The 16,985-nt window shown below is 59.1% G+C and overlaps 1 protein-coding gene across 3 annotated transcripts in view; it reads right to left on the bottom strand.

Annotated features, from left to right (window-relative positions):
* Positions 1-16,985, bottom strand: part of HIVEP3 (HIVEP zinc finger 3) — a 420,543-nt gene that overhangs the window by 10,480 nt on the left and 393,078 nt on the right. For all 3 annotated transcript variants that reach the window (XM_037149293.2, XM_037149295.2, XM_037149294.2), the window contains one exon: positions 3,122-3,297. In XM_037149293.2, the coding sequence (XP_037005188.2) occupies positions 3,122-3,297 (176 nt within the window). The remainder of the gene's footprint in view (positions 1-3,121; positions 3,298-16,985) is intronic.

Raw genomic sequence — 16,985 nt, 5'->3', positions numbered from 1 at the left:
AGAATCCTCAGCTTCTCCGAGTCCTCCCAGGCCCCCCACCCTGCACACCCTCCACCCCCAGTCTAGCAGTCCTGGAGTGAAGGAGGAAAGGCAGGTGGAGGGGAAATGACGGGCGTCTGGAGGAGAGGCAGAACCTCCATTAGGAGCATTAGCCGATGACCCTGTCTGCCTGGCTCGGCTCTGACCGACCGGCCACCTTCCCTCTGCCCTGCAGCCAGATGGACACGAGGCCTTCCCACGACTGTCAGCTCTGTCCCCTGAGGCGATCGGTGCAAGCCACCCCCTTGGCCTCGGGAATCATCTGAGAAGAGGAAATGGGGCCCCCACACCTGCATAGGGACACCCTGGTGGGCCTCTGCCGCCTCACCCACTGAGACCCCCCACCCCAGCGAGGGCCCCGGGGCCCAAGCGGCCACCACGACGTCTGACACAGAGACGAGACAGAGACAGGCAGACGGAGACGAACAGGAGGGACTCTCCAGGCCTGGGAGCAGTCGGGTGGGGGACGGAGGGCTCCGAGGACCACCGGGCCCGGCCTCAGCCCTCCCATAGCCTGGCTGGGCCTGAGCCCCAGGGGGAAGGGGAGGGGGGATGGAGGCCGCCCAATGGGGGCTATGAGCCTCGAGAGGAGGGGACCTGTGGCATCTGAGTGATGGCTGAAGGAGGGCACGTGGTCCAGGGAGGGCAGGAGCCTTGGTGTCCTGCCCCTGACCCCATCCCCCAACGTGCAGAGAGAGCCGAGAGTGAGCTTTCTCTGCGCTGACCCATTCCCAACCAGCTCCTCTCCGTGGTCACAGAGTTCGAGATTCCACCTTTCTGATTCACTCACTGCTTTGGCCCTGGAAGGTGCTGTCTTCTGGAAGGCTCTGTGAGTATCTTGGGAGCACTCAGCACATCCCCTGATCAGTGGGTGGAGCAAAGCCTCCAGGCCGGGCCTGCAGGGCGGTGGGGACGTGTCCACCCCCAGGGCACGTGGAGGGTCTGCAGTCCCTCTGCTCAGGTTACGAGCTCTGGACCCTCCAGGCCTCTGTCCTGGCAAACAGTGACCTGGGGAGCAGCCTAGTAGGCTCGGCACAGCTTCCAATGCAGGCATTGCTCAGACGGGGCTGTTCCGACCAGGGGCCCAGGCCTGTCTCAGACCTGGCACAATAAAGACCTGGCCTTCACCCAGACTACTCTGACCGGGAGCTTAACCAGATGGGTTTCCAGGTCTCACATGTAAGGTGGTGGCTCCCCAAGGTGGTGGCACCTCCGCATGCCCCAGGGCTGGGAGGCGCTCTCAGGGCTGGGCTCCTCATACTGTGGACAGGACAGCGTGGTCCCCTGGACACACCCTGGGAACAGGAGCAGCAGTTACGACCCACTCTGGAGACCACCTGGTTGGCCACCTGACGTTGCCACTCTGTCCAGAGAAGGGGTGGGGGTGCTCACAGAGAGGAACACGGTGGGGTGATGCCCACGAGGCAGGGTTCTGGTGACATCTTCAGCTTTCACACCACTTCTGTTTTTTGAGACCCACTTTCTTCACCTTCAAGGGGCACTTGGACAAGTGATATTTGACGTTCAGAGTCAAAGACTGTCATTCAAATCATTAGCCACTTATTCCCATCTCCATAGAGTCCCACCTGGCTGCCCGAGGCCAGAGGAAGTGGGGTTGCAGGGGACGAGTGGGGATGGAGCCCATGTCCAGGGCTGGGGCATGCTAGGTTGAGCTACCCTGGTTGTGGTCGGACTTCAGGGCTGGGTGCACCGTGGGGCAGGGAACAGGGCTCCAGGCCCATCTGCCCTCTCCACGCATCCTTTGGAACACTGTTCATAAGACACCAAGTGAGAAGAAGGTGAGGACAAGGAAGGAGGGGGAACCTCTATTCAATGAAAACCTTAACGAGAAAGTGTGAGGGCCATTGAAGATTGATGGCGAGAGGAGGAACGCGGGCTGGAGCTGGTTACTGGGATGAGGAGACCAGAGACGGCCCCCCGCCAGAGATGAGGCTGTGGCCAGGGGCTGTGATAAATTGCCCCCCTGACTGGTGCAGAGAGAACCAAAGGGCTGCGAGAGGAAGAGGAAGTGGGGAGGGCTGCACGGGCCCTCAAAGCTGCAGCTCGACCTCCCTCACTGGGCGCAGCTTTGCCAACAGTAGGAAGGTCGACAACTGGCAAAGGGAAATTGGCTCTCGAGTTTCTTCCACTGAAAAACCACAGGACTCCAGTGGGGCCGGCGGGAAGGAGAAAGCAGGGTCCTCATGCTGCTGAAACCCCTGGCCTAAGAATCTGCCAAGCACAGGAGGCTGAGGCCACCAGGGTGGAGGGGGTGTGTGTGTGTCAAGAGCCTCAGGCCTTTCTCCCTTCACCTCTGTCTGCTCAGCGACTGGGGAGCTGCAGTGCTCCCTGTGGGTCCTGCAGGAGGAGCGGGCTCAGCCCCGCTTGTCTGCACCAGGCTCCTGGGCGCCACAACAGCCAGGCTACTGCCGTCTCCCCTCACAGCTGTGGGACGCCCACCCTCAACAGTCAGTCCTTCCTTGCACAGGAGACTGCCAGCGCCTGAGCTGGCTCCCCTACAGAGTGTGGCCGGGGCTGGGATGACAGGGCTGCCAGTCTGGGTGGGGGAGGGCCGGCCCTATACTGAGAGCTGCAGAGAAGCCGGGCAGAGCAGGGACTTGGTCTGAGTGTGAGGCGGGTGGAGGCAGGGGTGAGCTCTGGCATGACAAGTGACTATGTGAGTGTGTTAAGTGGCTGGGAGTGGGATGGATTTCCAAACGCAAGAGTGGCGGTGACAAGTGTGGATGCTGGCATTCACTAGGTCAGTGGATAAAGGGCTAAGGAGACATGCAGAGGAAGGGGTGATGAGATCACAGCGGACCAGAAACGGTGCAGGAGCGCCACCAGGTGGTGGGGGAGTGCGCAGGGGCAGGGCCGTGTGAAATCCGAGGGCATGGGCTGGGGTGGCTGGGGGTGCCACCGCCCAGTCTGGAGCGGGCTGCTCTGCCACTGGGGAACAGAGGACATGGGGGTGCCCAGGCCCCAGGCGGAGAGGTCTGGACCCCTGAGCTCTGTGCTGGGGCTCCCAGAGGGGAGCCCCTTGCAGCGGGCAGGGGCAGCGCCCCAGCCGACTGTCTCTTACCTTTGGTTTTAAAAGCAAAGTGACAGTGCTCGCACACATAGGGCCGGACGTCAGTGTGGGTGCGGATGTGTTTCTTCAGCATGCTGGGCTTCTTGCAGCGAATTCCACACTCCTCACAAACATATTTCCCTCGGCCGCGGCCTCGCACATACACATACTCTTCGTTTGATTTGTACCTATGAGCAACAGGCGTCATGGTAAAGGAAAACAAAGGAGGAGAAGAGGCAGGTCCCCACCTCAGAAGATGAGCGAGCCTCCTAGCAGCATCCGGCCGTGGCAGCCGCTGGGAGAGGAGGATGCGGAACAGGAGGAAACCACGGTGGGTGACGCGGGGCAAGTCACCCCGGGGGATGCAGCATGGACCCCTGCACCTGCCCTGCTCCTCAGACTGGGGGGCTGCCCCCTCTGGCCCCCGCAGCGGCAGCAGACCCCGGTGTTTCCTGCGGGGGGCGCAGTGAAACCGCAGCTTCGCAGAGGGATCTCGGTTCCAGAGCCAGCTGGGCACCAGCTTCTGCTCACAAAGAACAGCCCCTCTGGGCCACCAGAGGAACAATGAGAGTAATGAACAGGTAACAGCCACGGCTCTGGCAGCTACTGTTTACATCGAGGTTGGTCTGTGCCAGGCCCTTTACCCGAACTGTACCACGATCGCGAGGAAGAACTCTTATGAGCCCAAGGCTCCCACAGCCAGAAAGAGACAGAACTGGGGTCTGAACCCGCCTGCCCCCAAGTCCCTCCGCCTCCCACAAGGGGCACAAGTGCTAACGAGTCTGCTAGGAAGCCACCCAGACGCTTGTGTGAGGGGAGGGGTGAGGGGTGGCCGTCATTTCTCTGTCCTCAGGATTTGGAAGCCAGGTGCCCTGCACTCTCCCCCTGACCTCGTCTCTGGGAGGAGAGCCGGCAGCTCTCAGCACCCAGGTTCCAGCCTCCAGGGATCACACGGCATCACAGTGGAAAGTGCTAGAGGGTTTCAGGAGTCTCCCGAGGTGGCTGGCCCACCTGCTGGGACTCAGGAACACTGACTACGATGACGCCATTGGACCTGAACCAGATGCTCTGACGTCCACGGAGAAGGAAACCCACGAGGCTCACTCAGTGCCGCCCTCTCCGAAACACCTTCTTGTCTAATGCTACAGGTGTGCGAGTCCCCCGAGCGGGAGGGGACGGCTGCGCTGGCAGAACAGCCCAGGGAGGGGGTCCGGCCCAATTCCAGAAGAGCTTCCCGATGCATGAGTACACAGCACTGCTGCTGGGGGGGTGGCCTCTCGGCCTGCTGAGCATGCCTCCTGTGTCCAGCCAGCGGCCCGCCTGGGTCCCCACTCACCCCTGCCACACGGCCCTGCCCAGGTGGTTGGAAGCTCAAGCTCTGGGGACAGGTGCGGAGGGGCAGGCAGGTGGCTGGGGGACTATGAGGGAGTGACAGCAGCTGGGCCCCAGCCCTGCTCTGCGGGGGCCGTCAGCTTGCCCCGAGAAGACACCACAGAGGACCGTGGGAGGGGGGAGCCGGCAGGCAGAGAAACGGCGGCCACCATCACACACACACTCCCGGACTCACACACACCGCCTCCCACTCTCACACTCAGCCTCTCACTCACCGACAGAGCACACACACCGACATGAACTCATACACACTCACACCCCACGTGCCGTCATACACACACACACACACGCACACACACACACTGCTGCCCCCGAGTACGGGTGGGTCCTGTTTTTGTCACCTTAGCTCTGGCCGACCGATGTCTCTCGCGTTGTCTAAGCCCCTTTCTTCCCCTCTCAGGCCCTGTCTGAGGTTCCGATGTCCAGTCCTCAGGTCGGGGGCCCGCTTTCCCCCTGACCCGGGGCGAAGCACCACCTCGTGCTCGAGGGGAGGAGCTGAGGGCCACGGGAGCGGGGGTGGGGAGAAGTCCCTCTCTTTGCTCTTATGAAGAGCACCCTGAGGGTCCACGGGGGACATCTGCCTCCCGGGGACAGCACTCCGCCCTCTGCGGCAGGCCTCCGGGGCCCAGGCCCGCTCCCCACACCTGGATTTTAACTCCTGCGTCCTTCTATGCCTGGGGCCCCAGTCCGGGGTGGGGTGCTGTTTCCCAGCGGCAGAAGAAAGAAGAGACAATGGCTTGGCCTTAGAGGCTCTACCCCTACCTGGGCACCTCCACTCGGCCCTGCTCGGCGGGTCCATGACATCCCGTCCCTCCAACCTCCAGCGCGATGGCAACCTGCAGCGCTCCCCTTCCCTTCACTCCCCCCCGCCATAGTGGGCTCCACGAGGCCCCTCTCACACTGGCCCCCAGCCCCCCTGACTTCTGCCATATTTAGGCTTCACTCTGTGTGCCAGCCAACCCAGAAGCAGGCGCTAGAACCCACCTAGAGTACAATTGCTCCGGGACCCCTCACCTCTTCCCTATAGCGAGCTTATGCCACCCAGTCCTCCCAAATGGATACACACACACCCAGAGAAGGGACTCTGAGCCTTCGGGGTGGCAGCCTGACTTGGTGCTGGAGACCTATGCGCCATGAAAAGTGTGCGCAACCTGTTGGGGGAGCTTGAGGGAAGAGCCTGGGCTGAGAGGGACATGGGAGGACAGTGAGAGGTGGTGGCAGCAAGGGAGGACCCCAGGCGGGGACCCCAGATGCAAAGGCAGGAGGAAGGTTTGATGGGTGAGAGAAGGTGAGGTCGGACAGGCAGGGTCACTGTCAGCCTCGAGCGCCATGCAGAGAAGTTTAGACTTGATCCAAGTCGTCTTGATGATCAAGTCTCAAAGAGCAGTGATGTCTCTGGCCCCGGGGGGCTGTCTGGAGGAAGAGAGACTCGGAGTGCGAGCCCTGGGCGTGTGTCCTCGAACAAGGACTCGAGAGGTGCCTGGGTGTAGTGCCCATGGGCCTGGGGGCTGCTCCATGGGGCAGGGGTGACAGTGAGGGAGACACAGAGACCCCGATCATGCACCTTGGGGAGCTTACATGATACCGTCCGCAGGCTTGGAGGGAAGCGAGGCAAGGCCCCCGTCCTTAGCTGCTTGGTGCGCGGTGCCCGTGAGAAAGACTGGAAGAAGTGTTCAGCTCACAGCGGGACATCTGTGGGACACAGGCGTGTGGATGTTTGTAAGGAGGAAGATGACCACCCGAGGGGATGCATGTGAACAAGAAGAGGACGGTGGGAGGGGCGGGCGGGCAGGCACCCGCAGGAGAGAGTGAGTATTAAGACGGCACCAAAGCCCACCCCGAGCAGGGATCTCTGGGGAGGCAGCCAGGAGAACATGTGACGCAGAGGAGGCAGCGGCCGGCAGTTGATACCATGGAAACCTGAGGGAATGGCCACCGAGGGGCCCCACGACCCAGAAAGCGCCACCCTGCTTGGACGGCCCACAGCCCGTGACTCCTCTGTTCCCTGGAGGCCGGTACCGGGGTCTGTGTCACTTTGTGCTTCCCAAGGGGCACTGCCCAGTGTGAGCTGGACCCTCCTCCAGCCTAAGGCCAACTCCCATCAGTTCAGGATCAGCCCCTCCCACCTGTGCAGAGGCCCCACCTTTTAAGTCCCTCACCCCCTTTCCTGGCAGCTTCAAGGCCTCTCTCTTCTGGCACAATACACCATCATGGACACAAACTCAGTTTTCTCCCACAACCAACCAACCAACCAACCAACCAACCAACCAACCCCAAAGCCTCTGTGGACTCCAGCCCATTCTCTGCTCCCCTTCTGAGCCCAGGTCTGGAGACGGCTGTCCCTGCCTCCTCGCCACCCTACTCCTGAGCCCATTGCAGACCAGCGCCCCTGGCTGACCTGTCTTTGCCAAGGTCACAGGTTGCTAAATCCAAAGGACAGTTGCCTTAGCCAGCCCCTCTCCACTGCTTTCTGGAGACACCTGCTTGGGGTGGTGACCCCAATTCTCTCCTGACTGGGGCTCCTTTTCAAGCTCCTTCCCTGTCCCCCCTTTCCCATGGTGACGCTCCCCAGGCCCCAGCCTGCACCCTCTCCCCTCATGCCCTCCCCTACAAGAGCTCCCCCTGCACAAGGCCTGACTTTCCGCCTGGACCTCGGCCGCTCCAGCTCTGATCTCTCTGCTGTGCATCCGCCTGCCCCTGCAGCATCTCCGCTGGTGGTCTTCAGGCTCCTCATCCTCCACGTGCTCAGAACCACGTTTCCATGTCCCCCACCTGTATCACCTATGATACTTCTGGGTCCCCCCACCCCATGTTGGCCAGGCCAACATCTTTGGTGCATCCGCTTCCTCCACTCTTCGTGTCTGTCTCCGCCATCACCACACCTGCCAACGCACGCTCCCTCCAAGGAGGCCCGCCTCCCTGCCCCTGCCAGCCAAAGCCACCACTCCCGTCCCAAACCACTGCATCCTTCCTGCGCAGAATAGCCAGGCCCTGTTCTGCGCGGGGCCCTGCACAGGACAAATGCACCAGCCCTGCCAATCTTCCCAGACCCCTCCTACTCTCTCAGAATAAAGCTCTGCACCCCCGCCCCCCGCAGGGGGCACAGAAGGCCCAGGGCACCAGCTGGCCCAGCGAAACCCTGCAGCTCATCTCTCACCAATTCTCACGATCCCCTGCCCCTGCTGCACCCCCCACCCACCACGCCGCACTCACCCAGCACCTCAGAGGCATTTCCCACTGGCCTTCACCTGCCCCAGCACCGCCCCCTCCTCTCCTCCGTCTGCCCAGCTCCTCTGCTCCTTCGGGGCTTTGCCAGAGGCCCTTCCTTCTGAGCTCTCTCACGCCTCTAGGCCCGCGGCAGCACACACCTGTCAGGCTGTGTGTCTACTGTAATGGCCTCTTCACAAGTGTGTCCCCATTGTCCCCACGAGGAGGGACCCCGTGTACTGCACTCGCTGGTGTGTCCCCAGGGTCTGGTGCAGGGATGACACCCAGCAAGTGCTCAGTACTCGTCGGCTGCACAGAAGAAAGCCAAGCCAGGGCCTTCTTCCCCAGACCAGCCACGGTGAGTTTCTCAGCCTTGACATTCACAGTCCCTAGTGCTCGATGCTGTGGGCTTCCCAGGGACACAGCACAAAGCCAGTGCCTCCTAACCAGGGTGGACTGGTGGACACTCCCCACTGCCTGGTGGAAATGGCGGACAGTGGTCAGCACGGGGCCTGGGCTGGAGTTCTCACTTCTTCATGAGCTCACTGGTGACCTTGGGCAAGTCACTTCCCCTTCCTGGAAATAGTCAATCTGCATTCCTTTTAACCACACCGAGTGCCTCCCATGCCTGACGTCATTCAGTGGTCCCATCAGGGCGTTACTGTTGTCCCCATTTTCCACAAAAGAGAACCAAGCCCCAGAGTCGAAGTGTGGCCAGGATCACCCAGTCGGCCACTTTTGCACTTAGCACCTTGTCACTGCTGTAGGAATACTCTCCGATGATGCAGACTGAGGTTTCCTTAGTGCTTTCCTTCTCCAGAATCCCTGAAGTGAGGCCTGCAGTGCCACAGGACGGCAGGAGGGCGTCGCTCGCCACCCAGCCCTTCCTGAAAGGCCACCAGCTCTGGGTGGGACCCGCAGGTGCTGACGGCTGCAGAGAAAGGCCCTGCAAAGGGCCAGGGCAGGAAACCAGAATACAAGGCGGGGCCCCTAGGGTGCGGTCCTGCTTCCCTGGTCTCCCCTTCCCCGAGGGGAGGAAGCCACTGACCCTCTGCCTGTTCCAGGGCTGCGACACCCAGCACAGGGGCCATCTCTCAGAGCCCTACCACCTGCCTGTCTTCTGCTGCCCTGACAAGCCAGTGGTGTCAGCCATTCTAGGAAACGGCATTTTGGTTTTGTTTGTAAGGAAAAGGAGCTGTTTCTGTGAATTCCAGAAGGTCTTAGAGGGACCTCAAGACCAGACAGCTCAGCCGCCTGAGGTGCAGGACCGTGAGGCCAGAGGCCGGTGCAGCGTGGGGGCTCGAGGAGAGGGTTGGCCGTGGCTGTGGCACCCGGCGTCCCAGACCCCCACCTGGAAGCGGCTTTCTGTTCCGCTGCCTTGGGTGGTGAGTGGGACTACCGGGGGGCTGTGGGGCTGCCCAGGTCTTCTGGATCTGTTTTCATTAAACTTACTCTAAGGCTCATGGACTCAAAGGAGAAGAAAAAGAATCTCAAATCACCCCCTGATCAGGAGGAGTTGTTTCCTTCCGATCCAATAGCGAAGGAAACAGAAACAGAATTGAGCGTCATGCCCTGAGTTACAGGCTGCTAGTTACAAGCAGGAACCGGAATGCACACTGGGCCCCAGTGCTCGTGTGCATGACACAGTGCGACCCCTGCCTTCAGCAGCATCTCCAGTCCCGCAGTGGGGGATGCTGGGCTGCCCGACACTGAATATCTAACAGGCGAAGACTCGGGTTGTGGCTCCAGACTCTCGGGAGGCACTTCTCAAAGCTGCAGCTTCCACTCAGCCCAGGAGGACTCCGTGCAGAGCTCCCCAAGGGGATGGCACCTCGCTCTGCCCCGGAGTCCGGAAGGGGGGATGTGTTGGAAATTAAATGGCATTTCAGGAGAGGTGATGGGTGAGTTGTCATTCTTGGACTCTGCATATGGCAAAGACTCGGCAATGAAGCTGCTCTGGGAGGTAGTGAGCTCCCCATCGCTAGTGCTGTTCACCAAGAGGCCAGGCCTCGAAGTGGGAGAGAGTAATGGTTATTTCAGGCCCATGAGACGTCCAGCCTGCTGATAGATGAGGGTTTAGGTGGATTAGCTTGTTGACGCCTCTAAGGAGGCTATAAAGTGCATATAGTTATCCTTCAAATATTCCATGTTTATTCCAATAAACATAAATAGATATAGTTATTCCTGGCCAAATGGGGGGTGAAGGTACTAGATGGGGGTGGGCTGGCCACACGATGGAGCAGGCAGGGCTGTGGTGACCTGGAAGGCAGGCCCCGCCCTCCCTGAGGCTGTCACCGTGCCCTTATGTTGGTCTTATGAGTGTGAAGGGCTGTTTTAAAGACTTTACATGCATTGCCTCATTTAAATGGCATGTCAGACCTATAAGACAGCATTTCTAATCATCCTCATTTACACAAAGAAAACTCAAGTCAAACAGAGGTTCAGTAACCTTAGGTCACACTGCCAGTAAGATGACAGAGACAGAATTGGAACCCAGGTTACCTGTTGCAAATACAAAGCTCAGGTGCTCAGCTGCCTGCTTTAAAAAACACTATTTAAGTCCAATAAAATGGAAGGAGTGGGAGACTCAGCCCAGAGCTGAACTTCTACCTCAGAGTAACTTTCCCAAGGTCATGCATCAATAGGGGCACGTCTGACCTCCAAGCCTGTGACTTCTCTCTGCCGAGCTACATTTTTCTCTTAAATGAGGGGAGGAACTTGATGGCTTCCATGGTACCTTCCTGATCTGAGAGTCTGTGAGGCTCTTCTGCACGTATATTATTCACTTATCCACATATAATTAATATCTTATTACAAAACTTTCCCCTCTCCTCCAAATTTGGATATTGTATAAAGGCTTACCAAATTTCTGATTTTATCATGGTCTTGTTGCTAAGCACACCTCTCCCCTGGGCACGCGCCTTGGGTGTGACCATGCAAAGTCAGAGGCAGGTGTGGTGAGAACCGCACACGCTGGTGCTCTGAGGTCCGCCTTTGCAGGCAGCCAGGGTCCCGTGAAGCCAGGCTCGGGGTGGGTTCCCAGTGGTTGCTGTGCCCTGGGAGGACCGGCCACAGTGAGCCTGCCAACTTGTCTGCAGGGACCGCTGCTTTCTTGGTGAAGCTTGAAAAGGAAGGGGTGTCAGTGGGGAGAGACGCAAGGGTGAGCTGGCACAGCCGACTGAGCTGCACACTTGCTAAAAACATTCAGTTATCAAGAGGCAGGGGGAACATGTCTCCACTGGTGAAAAATGAACCAGGGAGGCTGAGCTGTGGGTCCCGGGGGACATTCACACTGGGGTCTGGGCACATCCCAGATTCTCCTTCTGTCAGGATTCTGCAGACTCACACCAGGTCCCAACATCTGGCGTGGGGGCATCTAAGGTGCAGCCCAGGGACAGGCCTGCTGTGCTGGGATGTCCACGGCACACAGGCAATGCCAACATGGGCACTGAGCCCGCCTGTGGCGTGTCTATGTTCAGCAGTTTTTCCTGTACTGATGCAACAACCCTCGCTAAGGCCTAGTCTGAGCCTGGGCTGGGCCAGGGTCAGGACTCTGAAGCTAAATACGCTCCTGACCAAGTGTGAGTGACAGGTACTTTGGAGACCACGAAACAGAGGTGGGGGAACGGTAGTGGGGACAAGGCGCACAGTGCTCTGGATGGTGGGGGAGGGATGCCTTTCAAACAGGTCTTGGCGGGTGAGTTGGGAGGAAAGAGGACACAGATGCAAGAGGTCGAGGACCTTCTTTTCTGCCTCCCCCACACTCCCAGTACGGCACACTCTGGTCCACTTGGCAGACTTGCATTTGTGTTGCTCAGTCGTCCTGCGGTGATTTTTTATTCCAGGAGAACAGCACTGCTCAGGGGTCTGAGGCCAAGCACAGCTCTAAAAATAGGAGGTGCCTTTTATTCTAAAGAAATTGGTATGACAAGTGCAGATGCTGTGGAGTGAATGACCAAAGGCAGACGCCCAAGAACTGCCAAGCAGGCACCAGGCCCGGGGTGAATGCAGTCAGCTCGGGTCAGAAGAGTGCAGCCAGGGCCCTGCTTCCTACCGGACGGGGAGATCGGGAGGGGACGTTGCCAAAGTGGAGTGGACTCCTTACATGTGCACATTCCACGGAGTGGCTCTGGCCTTCAGGGGGCCCTGCCGGTTCTCAAACAGCAGCTCTCAGATGGTGCTGAGGACACAGAGAGGTGGGAGGCTGAGTGGCGGGGACCTGGGCCCCTCCACAGCCCCACCCTCTTATTGAGCCATTTTTTTTTTCAGAGTAGGCACTGATGTAAACTGAACTTTGTAGAAGAGAGTTCTGTGAATTTAAAAACAACTTGAATATTACTGTTAAAGAACATTCATGCTTGGAAACTCCTTTAAATGTCTGACTTCCGGAGTGGGTGGGGCTTTGTGCATCCTCTGACTTGGTCATTTTTAGGCAGATCCTGGAACTGGGGTCTCAGTTTCCCAGGTTGCTCCTGCCACCTGGAGACAGCTGTCGACTATGAGGCTGCAGTTGTCCATTTGTGTTCCCACCGTAGTCTGTGGTCTGGCCAGCACGACGCCTCTTCCACGTGACGTCTCCAAAGACGGACGCCACACTGCTCAAGATTCCTTTCCTCTAGACCCAACATTTCCACATCCTCAAACAATTCCACTCAGCATGGATTCCTGATTCCTCCCCAGATGGTCTTGGATGCCACAGCAGCCAGAGGCCCTCAGGTGGGGCTGGAGCCAGCCCGGCCTGAAGCAGGACTGTGGCCTTCCCTCTCTAGTATGCTTCCAGCTTTACTTCCTTGTTCCCCAGGTAGGAAGCAGTCCCAGAATGAGGAAGTGACCAGATCCCACAGATTGGAAATGTGTCTTCTTCTTCACTAAAAACCACTAAAAAGAGCGTCAGCCGGAGTCGGAGGTGTAATCTTTGATCGTGGAAAAAGAAACAGCTATCATTTGTTGGGTGCTTATTCTGTGCAGGCACTTTATACAGGGATTATACTGGGGAAGCCCTGGCTCAATTCTCCATGACAAGCAGCAGGGATTGAGGCTGGAAGGTCAAGTTGAGCCTGACTTAGTAGAAGAGCCTCAGATGTCAGCACAAAAGCCCAGCCCATGTCTTGCCGGCGGTGGGGGGTGGGGCAGGTGTTCAGGTGGGGCTGTGCTCCAGAAGCACCCCTCTGGCCGTGTGCAGCAGCAGCAGGAGGAAGTGCTGCCTGAGGCCAGAAATAGCTGATGAAATACGTGGATGCACTAGGTGCCGGATCAGTGCCGGTGGGCCAGTGGCTGTGAGTTGCTTAGTTTTCAGTTCTGTACCAGAGGCACAGCAGACCTCAACAGACAGTGGCTGCTGTCATTACAGATGGGGAATGAAGGGTGGGCAGTAGGGTGGGGGGACTGCCAGATGAGACAGAGGACAGTGGCTGCATCTCCATCAGTGGCCACCAGAGCTTAAGTGGCCAGAGGTCCCTTCTAATTGTGCAGGATAAAGGCTGCTAGGGAGAAGGCAGGGGGGCTGAGGCACCCCTAAATGGAGGACATGAGTGGAGCTACCTCCTCTGACCCCTCCCTGTGCTACAAGGCTCCCCTCAGGGCCTGAGAATAGTAAATCCAGGGCACACGAAAGCAACCAGTGCTCCCTCATGGAGCCGGGAGCCGAGGGAGGCGGGCTCCAGAGGCAGCGGAGCAGAAGCAGCCCTCAGGAGGGCGCAGCTCCATTCTCAGGACAGACGCAGCGGCACGTTTCCAGTAAGGACACCCAGGCATCCGAGTGCCCGTGTTCATTCTCTGAAGCCTGGAGGCCTTGCAGGGTCAACAAGGTGGCTGGAGCCCAGAGAGGGCAAGGGCCTTGCCCAAGGCCACACAGGCACTGAGGGCAGAGCCAGGGTCACGACCTGAGGCTCCTGTCTCCCAGAGCAGGGCTGGGGCAGCTGTGACTGGGCGTGACCTCAGTACAGAGGACCACTCGCTCCCCACGCACGTCCCTGCACCGGGCCCAGTGCCCAGCTGAGAAGTGAGTCAATAGAAGTGTCTCCAGAAAGCCTGTGGGCGACGCTCCAGCAGCTGGCCCAGCCCGGACGAAGTGTAAAACTGCTATTTACAGCATGTCTGGTGCGTCCAGTGCCGTTCAGAGCAACCATGGCGAGGAGGCAACCCCGTGGGTGGAACGCAGTCCAGATGAGATGCGGACTCAGCCCGCACTGGCTGCAGGAGAACGGAGCCTGCCCACATTTCCTGCAGACGTACTGCTGGTGGCTGAGACTGGTGGCTGAGACTGGTGGCAGATGCCAAAAGGTCCTCCAGCCCCCCACCTTCACAGTAGCTTGTGAGGTAGAGATAGGAGTCCCCACTCCAGAGATGCAGAAACTAAATTCAGAGAGGCGCGGGGACTTGCCCTCAGCCACACAGCTGGTAAGTGGCACCACGTCACCCCAAGATTGTTCTGATGTGGCCCACTCTGACATTTTCAAGCTTACATATTTTAAACCATATGTGGATTTTATTAAATGGATTTCCCCTGCCTGTGGACTCTAAGGCTGGACATTATCTGAACCAAACAGAGAGTGATAAATGTCAGGGTGAGGTGAGACCACGGGTCCTGGGGGTTTGGAAGGAAGATGTGGTGTCTATCAGGCAGTGGCAGGTGGGGGAAGGTTGGGGGGCTCCATGGAAGGGGGGTATTTGACCTGGGCCCTGGAGGACAGGTCGATGGTGGGAGCCTGGGGGTGGGGAGGACAGGGCTCTCCAGGCAGAGGGAACAGCATGAGCAAAGGCACAGAGGAGAGAAGCGTGGGACCTACAGAGGGAAAGGTTTGGGGCAGAGAGAGGCTCTGGAGGAGGTGGCCGTGGCCTAATTAACTGCGGGGAGCTTTGGAAGGTGCTGAGGAGCCAGCGAGGGCTCTGTCTGAGCCGGGCTCTAGGGTCAACTATGTGTCGCAGTTACAGGAATACCAGGCTTCAGGGGTTTAAAAATAGCCCCAAATGCACAGAGTGTTTGCAACGGACAGCGGTTTTCTTTTGTTCATTTCCACTCTTTCCTCGAAAAAAAAGAGACACATGATATGGCCTCTTTCCATGGGATAGAAAAGAGACAGTGGTCCTTCCCCACCCCCCACTGACACCTGGGACCCCATCACAGGCTCCTTCCTGGCCCACCCACCTTCCTCATCCTGTCTGGCCACTTCCACTCAGTGACGCCCACTTCCTTCTGCACAGCGGCCTCACCAGCACCCCATCCCCAGCCCCGGGAGGAGAACTTTGCCCTCCCAGGCCACTCCTCCGGAACTGTCTCCTCCCCCCGCCCCACCCCCCTGCTTCTGTGAACTGCCTGTCACCCCAGGACCAGGCCCCAGCACTGTCCTCACACGTGCTCCCTGAGCACTGCCCCGCCCTCCCGGCCAATGGCTGCACATGCAAAGCCGCCCTCGCGGTGCTGGGAGTGGGGCTGCAGGACTCGTGGGGCTGCAGGGCTCGGACGAGAGAGCGTTTGCTGAGCACAGGGCCCGTGCCAGCTCCTCAGGCCTCAGAGCAGGCCTTCGCTGTGTCCCTCTCCCCACTTTACAGAAGAAGAGGGAAGGCACAGAGGGGTTTGTGACCTGCCCAAGGTCACCCACCAGCAGGTGGCAGGGCAAGAACTCAGACCCTGGTCGGCTGGTCCCAGAGGCTGCGCTCCTGACCGCCACCCGGTCCTGCCTTTGTCCTGCCTGCTGGCTCCCTCTACAGTACCTAAGCCAGTTCCAAGCCGCCTGCCAGGAGGACCGTCCCTCGAATTACTTAAAGGACTTCAGTGACGCTCCTGGGAACACTGCTTCCGACCCACCCCAGGGACCGGCAGCTCTGAGCTCAGAGCCGGGCCTGCCTGAGCACGTGTCTGTGGCTCCCGCACCACCGTGGCCCTCGCCGAAGGACTCACAGTCACAAAATCGCAGGTTGGCCACATTTCTCTAATACATTAAAATAGAACATGACAATGAAATTTGTCTAGGTGCCGCCTAAAACCACCCCAACGATTTGCGTCACAGCCTGTGGGAGGCTGTCACCCAGGTAGCTGCCAACACAAAGAACCCATGAAGCAAGCCGAGGCCGGGAGGACCCAAGTGCCCAGAGAGGCAGAGACACGCAGGGATTCCTGGAAGGACGGACCAACATTTGAGGCATGGTGTGTGCATGCGCACGATGAATTTTCAAGAGGAGAGAGCCCATGTCCCGCGGGCCCCCCGTTAACAGTGTTGAGAACTTGCCCAGTGCCACGGGAGCCTGCCGGAACCCCAACTGTCTCTCACTCTGGGCCTCCTAGGAGCCCTGGTGCTTGATCCTGTCCAAACGTCTCGGTCTCGTCGTCAGACTAGGGAAAGAGAGGAGGAGCGGAGTCCTCTGCCAGAGCCCCTCCGACCCCAGGGAGCCTGGAGGCGCCCAGCTTGCTGCTCTCAGTGTGCTGTCCCCAACTGGGCAGCCCCTCCCGGCATGGTGGGCAGGGGGCCCCAGGAAGAGAGGAGGGAAGGGCACCTCCACTTTGGTGAGGCTCGAACAAGCGTGATCTCCTATTCTTCTGGGCCCCAGAAAAGGTCCCACTGTGCTCACAACAGCTTCTCCCCCACCCTGGGTACCGGCCGATCCTTAGGGGGATGGGGCAGACAAAAGGCACATTAGCCCCCACAAAGGGGAAGAAGGGATCCTGGACCAGGGTGGCGACACCCATGGGTCTCTGCTCTGTCCAGCACCAGACCCTGAAAACACCCTGCGGGAGTCCAAGCAGGGAATGTCCTCCTGCTGGCAGAGACCACAGGTGTCCCCAGTCCATGCCACTGCCACTTCCTTCCAGCCCCCATGGGAGCTCCTGGGACACTGCTCAACCTGTGGCTGGGTCCCCAGGAGCAACTTGGTTTCTTTGGTCCAGACCCAATCAAGCCACCACCTCCCACTCTGCCCCCCAGGGGGGCTTCTCCCTCCCACTGCTGACCACGGAGGAGGACGCAAGGCCCCAGCTGCCCTCCTCATGGGAAAGGTTTTGCCGCTCACTGGAGGGTGAAAAACCGGAGTCCACAGAGCGCCCCAGCACCAGGTGACATCCCTCAGGAAAGTCACGGCTCTTTAGAGTCTGGTCCTGAGCTTGCAAGCTAAGCAGTCCCAGAAACTTCCGAGACACAGATTCGAGACAGCCTGACTGCTAGATCTGCTGACGTCCTGAAAGTCTGTGGGAACTGGTCTCTTCCTCTGTGCTAGGGGGTGAGGCCCTTCCATCTGAATCAGCCCGCACTCTGCCTGGCCCCCAGTGGACAAAGGCTTCCCT

Source organism: Artibeus jamaicensis, unplaced genomic scaffold, assembly GCF_021234435.1.
Source record: "Artibeus jamaicensis isolate MK-2021 breed Jamaican fruit bat unplaced genomic scaffold, CSHL_Jam_final scaffold_847, whole genome shotgun sequence".
NCBI classification, from domain to species: Eukaryota; Metazoa; Chordata; class Mammalia; order Chiroptera; family Phyllostomidae; genus Artibeus; species Artibeus jamaicensis.
The sequence above is the reverse complement of the archived record's forward strand: the minus strand, read 5'-3'. Positions and strand labels throughout refer to the sequence as shown.